This window comes from Bremia lactucae, linkage group LG4, assembly GCF_004359215.1.
Source record: "Bremia lactucae strain SF5 linkage group LG4, whole genome shotgun sequence".
Lineage (NCBI taxonomy): Eukaryota > Oomycota > Peronosporomycetes > Peronosporales > Peronosporaceae > Bremia > Bremia lactucae.
This window is the reverse complement of record NC_090613.1, coordinates 5,587,648-5,596,599: the sequence shown is the minus strand read 5'-3', so window position 1 is coordinate 5,596,599 and position 8,952 is coordinate 5,587,648. Positions and strand designations below refer to the sequence as shown.

At 45.0% G+C, this 8,952-nt stretch overlaps 1 protein-coding gene across 1 annotated transcript; it reads right to left on the bottom strand.

Moving 5' to 3' along the window:
• Positions 1-3,837: 3,837 nt before the first annotated feature.
• CCR75_009838 (uncharacterized protein) lies at positions 3,838-4,122 on the bottom strand (the record flags this gene model as incomplete). Its single annotated transcript, XM_067967874.1, has 1 exon — positions 3,838-4,122. One exon carries the CDS (start codon positions 4,120-4,122, stop codon positions 3,838-3,840), a length of 285 nt encoding a protein of 94 aa, XP_067816980.1.
• Positions 4,123-8,952: the final 4,830 nt, after the last annotated feature.

Genomic DNA, 8,952 nt, shown 5'->3' with positions numbered 1-8,952 from the left:
CGACAACATCGCACATTACGCATCGCCGAAACTATCAACAGTTATGATGGCAAAGTATCGAACGCATCTCGCCGAATACCTCGTGCATGCTGAAGCACTAGCGCACTTTGCGTAGATGATCGAGATGAAATTTCGATCAGGACGTGCTTTTGGAAAAGTTGACTTTGCGAGGGGAGCCACGTACTATGGACGTCGAAAGGCAGAACCCGTCAAGGCTGACTGTAGATATAAAAAAATTGGCAACACAAATGAAGGCCGTCGAGGCAAGGGCGGTGAAAATATTGTGCTCGCAATCGGCAAAGGCACTAGTTCAAAGAACTCGCGTGATGTTCAACTGGCCAAGACACTGTCGATTGGGAGTGTTACCGATCGTGGTGGATACGAATGGATTCTCGACAGTGGATCCAGTTGCCACCTAGTTAACAATTTGTCTGTATTACAAATTGCAAAAGCATGAAAACATGAGTGTCACCTGGCTGATGGCGGGTGAGTCAAGCTGTCACGTATCGGTAGCGTGGTACTTATTGTATAAGCTAAAGAGTAACAGGGGGAAATCTCGTGACTGACATCTTTATGGGCCAGAGCTCTCGTGCATTATAAATTTGAACGGCAAGCTCGAGCACGAGAGGTACGAACTCGTGTATGATGGCACAAAGCCTGCACTAGCAAGGTGCAGCGATGATGAAGTCTTTTTTGACATATCGGTGGAAAATGTACTTTACGTGAAGACAGTGAAGCTTGTACGCAGTCCAAGTACGCCTAACGACGTTAATGGCGATACTAACACGTGAAATACCGGACGGAGCCGGCCAAGGACGTGCAAAGTGGATCACTGTACCACTCCCACCAGCGTCTGGTCATTTGGGTCACGACGCGGTTTAGCAGATGGCAAGAGATTAAGCCTCTCGCATCAAAAATTCGTACCTTCCAAGACCAAAGTGTGTGTCGTGAGCTGAAGGGAGGCAAACCAAGGACACGGTGCTTACTCGCTGATTGACTATATTAGCAGCGTCGTATGCTCGGACCTTAAGGGTCCGATGCCACCAAGGGACCGACCTTAAAACCTGATACTTAATTAAATTTGTAGATCACAGTTAAATTACTGTCGTAAACTACTCGCCAAGACAAAGGATCAAGCGGCGAAAAAGTTCGAGCATTTAATGGTATTTTTAAGTGTCAGTTTTTCTGTCGCTTACATGTGCTAAGGACGGACGGCGGAGGCAACTATGAGAGCGATAATCTCTTTTGAAAGGCTACAGGTGTCTCAAGGCAAGTCATTGAAGCGAGATATCAAGCATCAAGTGGAAAAGCTGAGCGAATGCACCAGACGGTACCTAAAATTCTCGCGCGATTATATTTTCAAGTCGACTCCATTTGTCATTCTGAGGCGACGCGATGTGGTTGAGTATGTTTTATACATTCTCAATCGCAGCTATATTAGCACTAACGAAAAGCGAGTATCGCCGATGGAGGCTTTATGAAGCGTGCTCCTGATTTGCGTGAAATTGTAGCTTTTGGATCTATGTGCTCTGTTAACCGCCACCTGCGAGATAATATGCTCGCAAAGGGGTCTTAATTCGGCGTTATCATCGGACGCAGCGACGAAACCAAAGGCTTCAGAGTATTATTGCAAAAGCCGAACAAGGCTGTGGTTACACAACACTTGAAGTACATCGAAACGTAAGCAATCATCTTAACAGTCCGCTACAGAGAACGCTTGAGTTCGAGGACCAATCAGATGTTACGACTTCGACAGTTTTAGGTGACTAATCTTAGGTTCGACTACGAAAGGTCAAACGGAACGAAGAAGTCGGAGTCATGGACTCGTGCTGCGTTTAGGACTCGAGGCGCAACGCAACAGATGCAGTCTACTAGTGCCCAGGAGGATCAAGACCATATAATAGCGTCTGGCTCACGTATACGAGCGCGATCCCAAAAATTATGACGAAGGGATGTGCAGCAGCAAACGCGAAAAATGGGAGATAGTCATGTGTGAGTAGATAGAAACGCTGAAAGAAAATAAGGTTTGGCGGTTGGTCCAGCGAGGTACCAACAGTAATGCACTGCACATCAAACTAAAGTTTTTAATAAAGACCGACTCGTCGGCGACCTCCAGCGGCTCAAGGCTCGTTTTTTTTGAGTGCGGAATGGAGCAAGTTTTTGGAGTTAGTTACCATTTTACCTTCGCAGCAGTTACGGACATGCGGTGAAGGTGCTACTTGCTTTGGTGGCAGCATAAGGAGTGCCCGCTAAGCACGGGGGTATACCTAACGCTTACGTAAAAGCGTACAAAGAGTCTCACTTTGATATATTTTGGCAGTACCACAAGGCATGAAAATTGACGAAGATTCTTTAAAGATTTAGGCATGTCAAATAATAAGAAGCCATCGTTGAATTTGCGCGAGAATTTGTACGGCCCCAAGCAAGCCCGTCGATTACTAAGTCAGCTTCTGCATGCCGAGTTGTACAATGCGGGATTCACATAGTGCGTGGCTGATATGTGTCTCTACTGGAAGCGTCATGACAAAGACATTGTTGTGGTAAGGGTGACCTTCTTGTCACTAGGACCGGTGCGGCTACAGAAACCGATTCTTCGCAAATCTTTCAAGCCTGCCAATTAAAAATCTTAGCCAAGTATTTCGATTGCCAGTGGTGCTTGATGACTATGGTATGTACCGGACCAGGGGGCGTCAAAAATTGATTTTTTACGTGAGCACAGGCTCTCAGATGCCAATCCTACGCTTGCGTCTATTAATATTGAATGTTACGAGGTGCATCGAAGTGACAGCGCGTTGCTCGAAGTTAAGGCAAGAATGATTTACCAACAGTGAAGGATTTTCAATCGCTGATTGGGTCGCTGCTTTTGTGGCGCGACGCACACGACCCGACTTTATGCTTGCAGTTCACAAGGCGACACGACAGACCTATCAGCCCTGCTTCACGACCGGAAGCTTGCAAAGCGGGTGGCACGCTACTTAAACGGCACGAAGTCGACGGGACTAAACAGGAAAACCATCGAAAATAGGAATATGTCGATTGTTCTCGAAGTTACATTAAAGCCGATTTCGCCGTAGACAAGAATGACAGGAAGTCAGTGACCGGAAGTATATAATTCTCAACGGTATGGCGGTCAGCTAGATTGCCAAGAAAAGGGTGGCGTATACCTATCGATGATGGAAGCCGAATTTGTGGCGGCGTCGGAAGTTGTTCGAGAGCTTTTAGGCGTGCAAGAGATGTAATGCGAAATTGGCGTGGTGTCAAATTTGCCCATACTACTGCATGTGGACAATCAGGCTGCTACACGGCAGCTTAAGGGAGAAGCGTCGTTGCTTAAGGCGAACCTTGTTGACATTCGAGTCAAATTCGCTTGCGTATCGACCGGTCGTGGAATTGTGCTGGCACAGTATGTGCAGTCGGAGCAGATGCTACCTGACTTGCTAACCAAGGCACTCGATGCGACCAAGTTCGCTAAGCTGCAAGTTTTAATGCATGTCGGATAGGATGGTAAATTTTAGCCTAGGATGAGTGTTAGAAACTGCATTATTCGAGTCGTTTTATGCTAAGTACGAACATGCTTAAGAATAGGTTACGCAACAGCTTCCGACTTAGCACCTGCAGGATTAAAAGTTTCGGTTACTTTGGCTGAAGTAAACGGCTGAAGACTTCCTCGTTGACCCGTAAGCATGATTGCTAACGAACAGCTTGGTTCCGATACCTTGGTGAGGCATATGCGGATCGTATAATCCAAGGATGCACATTTCTGTTTTAGTATCGAGCGGGCATCCTCCGTGAAAATTTGCTGAGTGCCAGACTCGACCTTAATTCGCAAAATCTCCATCACAGGTATATGTCAATTACGAGTCGGTTGTTGGAAGCTTGCATGTCCGTATCACGAGACCGTAAGCTAGGTTGGTCACGTGCATGATGCACCCACCAGTCTGATCGCCGAACTACATCAGTCTCCACAGATACGTTGGAAGGGTCATTAGCGTTGGCAAATAATGAAGTTCTTAATGAAGCAAATGCGTTCCAGCACATCAAAGCCGCGTCCTTGCATTCGTTGGCCGAGTGACCGGTGTGTTCTGCAAGACCCAGTGCCAGCTGGTGCCGTCTCATCACCATCGCGATGGCATGAAAACTAGATTGGTGCTCCGCTTTCCTGACGTTGTTGGATCGTAGAATTTGTGCTCCAAGGCCGCCAGAATCGACATGAGGGGTCGAGAATGCCAAGCGCTTCTAAGCGACAAGATGCGGTATTCACGCATCACAGGGTGATAAAGTGGCGCGGGGACTTATGCTTCTCTTGATATTACGCCGCAGTCAGTTCGCATCGGCAGGGAGCTGTGTCCGGTCCTGCCATTGACATGCAATTATGGTGGAGACCGTAACCGATTGAGTGCAATGCAGTACAGAAATTAGTCGTGTTTCGCATTAATGACATTAATGTCGAATTCATTTGTGGCTGTTATGATCCTTCAGTCATGAAGCTTGACCTCTTTACACACGGCTCGTACTTTTACTTTTAAGCCATGAATTTCAGGGATAACATCGAATATGTCACCTTAAACTGTTACGATAAAATTGTCATCTTACTATGTACCCTTTAACTTGTATGGGATATTAAATACACGTTTCTTAACTTTTTCAGAAATGCCTGTTGCTAGACTTGCTGTCATTCTCGTTATGGGTATATCGCGCTCAATGAACTTGAGCCATCGAACTTCTAGCGATTAACGTCGAGTGAATTTGTTCGATGCCGCACGATCAACAATGGCCGAATTAAAATTATCGTCTGTCACCTAATTTGCAAGGTGATGAGGGTACAAAAACTCATTACTAGGGGCAGTCACACAAAAAAATGTTTTGTGTGAGGAGCAATCTTCGTCGAAAGGTCTGCGAATTCTCTTGACGTTGCTGAATCAGTAGAACGCTCCGCACCTACCGACCCGACCGTTTTTGACGATCCGCCACGCCGTTGCGTTTTCGCAACAATATCGGATCCGCGCTCTCCGCTATTTTAGCGGAGGTGGATCGTTTCGCCTAGTATTTCTAGGCACTGGGCTTAGCGTTCTACACTCATAGGCGTAGTGGCCTGTATTTTGACGACGATTGAATCTTTGCAATCAGGGTTTGTAACTTAAAGAGCGAGGTTTCTCGCTTTAAACGTACCAGAGGTCCATAGGTTCTAAACCTCCGTTTTCTTGTCGTCGATGTGGACGATAAGCATCAGAGTAGACGAAAGCTTTTTTCAGGCAAAAATCCCCGTATTCGCTACAGAAACACTTGCCCCATCATCAGCAAGCGTCTCTAATTCGAGCCGTGATAAGTGGGCCTTGATAGGACCGTCTTCAAGACCCTTAATTAATACAGCTTATGTTCATCAATTGAACGATTGATGAAAGAACTTACTAAGTATGCCCTCCTAAAAATACAGGAGCTCTATTCGAGCACTGAATTCGACACGTGGCGGCTTTAAGGTTTGCCTGAGCCGGGTTTTAGAGACTTAAACGACTCAAACACATATGGGTCGTAATGATTGAGCCGAAGGCCCAAGATTTGGCATGTCCGCCAAGTTGGACATGTTAAACTTTACTTTCTTTGCGTTGTCTTCGATGCAACGAGCTTCAATGACATCGTCTAATTCAACAAATCATCGTTAAAGAAGTCGCCTTCGACTGCCTTGGGCTTGTAGATATCTATCACCAAGCTTTCGGGCTAAACACCATCGTGTCGGCTCGCCATCGGCATGTCAATGCTGCTTGTTTAACTTTTCTTACTGTTAAACACCCTATAATCTCATCAGTTCTGCCTGTTGAGAGTCTTGCTGATGAATCAAAATTCTTTTCTTGGGCCACATCGAGTCCCTGTTGCATGAATTCCACAATCGACGCATCTGATCGTCTCTTTACTGAGCAAACAACATGTCACAAACCGCTGGCCCGCTTACGGCCGAACTCATTTTTTTACCGGTTTCCATTCGAGGTCGCTAAAGTAAGTGAACCTCTGACACTTTACATATAAGCCTTTGTGTGGGGCGTCTGATCTTTTCGCTTTTTCATCAGACATGTCCATGTTGGATAGTACGTACGTGGACGTTGAACGGGCCACGAAGGGCTACCAGGTGTAACGGGGCACCTTTCGCTAGTACTAACTCTAAACTTGCCGACCTGCACTGATAACAGTAAAAGGGAGGTGCCGCAGAATACTTTACGTACACGACGTGCAAAGAATGGATTTAAGATGCTAAGAATTCTCAGCAACTAGAGGTCAATACTGAGGTAGACTTAGTGTAGGAAAAAAACCAGACTATATAAAATTATTAAGTTCCTACGTATAGCATCTTCTTCACTGACTTGATATGCTAATTAAAGTATGTATCACGACTCATTGCTGATTATTCGCGCGTCCAGTGTAACGGGGTGTACCGTTGCATGAAATTAACACTTAAACGTTGTTAATTAATATATTATCTAAAAGGTAGATAACATTTTATAAATATCACTTTACGTAGTAATGTTCATAAGCTTATCCATTAGTAGATATAGACCATTATATCTACTTTATCCGCGGTCCAGTCGGCGCTAGACGCGCGCAAAGAGAGAGGCAAAAAGAATTTTTTTTCCATGTTTTGTATTAGTTTATAAATAAGTTGGTCATAAAAGATAGAAACAGAAGAACTTAATTATATTAAATAAAGTTATTTTCTAACCCTCTTTAAATAAGCAAGTGGTTTAAAGAGTCTTCCTCTGCGCGTACATAGTGTACGTGAAGTGCCGTGAGGCACCACTCGCACCCTTAAGCAGTGCGAAGTGGACTTGTACTGAAGCAGTACAAGTCGGCAGTGCCCCGTTATATCCAGCAACAATTGGCGGAGTTGATTTAAAGACTACTTAAATTAACCGAAATGACAGAACTGTCGCATTCCCGCTACCAAATTACTGTGTCTGGTTGTATTGGAAATATACTGTAAATCGTGTAAAGATAGAAATTAATATCTAAACCAGTTAGATCAACATAGAAGGTGGCGAGTTGATTAAAGTCAAAGTTTTATCTTGGCGGGACACTGTAACGGGATGTATCGTTACATGAAATTAACACATAAAGGTTGTAAAATAATATAGTATCGAAAAGATAAATAATATTTGGAGAATATTACTTTATATAGTAATGCTTAGAATTCTTATCCATAAATAGGTAAAGACCATTATATCTATTTATTCCGCAGACTAATCAGCTATAGAGGTAAACAAAGAGATAGAGACAGATAGAATTCAATTGCATGTTTAGTATTAGTTCATAATAATGTTAGCATTAACAGATATAAAGAGGAGAAACTTCACTATATTAATACAGTTTTCATTTTACCCTCTTTAAGCAAGTTACCTTAAAGAGAAGTCTTCCTCTGCACGTACTAGTGTACGTGAAATAACGAAAGGCACCACTCGCAACTGAAGCAGTGCGAAGTGGACTTGTACTGAAGCAGTACAAGTCGTAGTGCCCCGTTACACCTGGTAGCACTTTTTAGGCCGTCCGAGGACCACATTTTCCACATCTAACATGGACATGTTAGATGATAGTGGGAATACGCATCACGTTTTCCGTGAAAGCTACCCCTTTTTAAGTGATATAGAAAGGAGTGCGGTCGAACGAATGAGTTCGACCGTAGGAAACGATGCAATCTTGGCAATGCTGTCCAATTTGGACAGAGATGCCCTCCATTCAGCCATCGCCAAGTTCATACAACATGAACTTGACGAGATGAAGGAGAAGGAAGCCTTGCTTAATCAGCAAGGCTCTCAACAGGCAGAACTGTTGAAGTTCCAGCAAGTACAGACCTCTGTACCTGGGATGACGCCGGAAACCTTATAGATTCACGTCTCTAAGTATAGGGGAGTCGAAGAAGACTCACTCTTAAGATGGATTGTCGAGTTGAACGATGCCATAAGGGCTCGTAACATCGTCGACAAGCAAATGCAACTCGCATTTGCTCAGTCAAATTTGGCAGGTCGTGCCAAAAGTTGGGCACTAGGCCTTAAGTTGCGCAACCCATATGTCTTTGGGTCGCTAGAGGCTTTTTAAAGCCCGGCTCAAACAGACGTTTGAACCGCCTAGGGATGAGTTCAGAGCTCGATCAGAGCTTCTGAAACTCAAGCAAGGCAAGCGTGATGTTTACGCTTATGCCCAGCACATACGACTCTTAGCGAGTTGTATCACGAACAATCCAGTACACGAACACAAGTTGATTACGGTGTTCATGCAAGGTCTTACGGATGGTCCCGTAAAGACCCACCTGTTCCGCTTATACTGGATACGTTTGAGGAAGCAATATCCGTAGCGGTACAGGAGGACTTTAGCTTGAGACAGGCTCAAGCAAGTTCGTCATCATATCGTCCACCTAGACGACACGAATTAGGAGGTCCAGAACCCATGGACCTTTCCTATGTCGAAAGCGAGAAACCTCGCTTTTCGAATAATAAGCGATCGCAGAAATGCCATCGCTGCCAAAAATTGGGACATTACGCTCATGAGTGTAGTGCCCCACGTCCAGCACCAAAAGGTGCTGAACGTAATTTTGGACCGTATGCCAAAAAAGGCAACGGTCGCGGGTCCGACGTTGTTGGGAAATCGCAATAGCGACGCGGACCGCCAAAAAAACGGTCGGGGTCAGTAGGGGCGCAACGCCCTACAGCCCTAGCAATCTCAAGAGAATTTGCAAATCTCTTGACTAAAGTTGCTCCAGACACACAATCATTATGTGTCTCTGCACCTGGTGATGAGGTATCCCTCATCACCTTGAAGTTACAAGTGACAAATGATTTGTCACTTAAAGCCTTAGTGGACTGCGGAGCGTCGAATAACTTGATTCGTCGCCAGTCACTAGAGGGTAGTAGGCTCAAATATGTTGAGCGCGATATCCCTCCAACGAGGATGACGGTGCGTCTAGCGACAGGC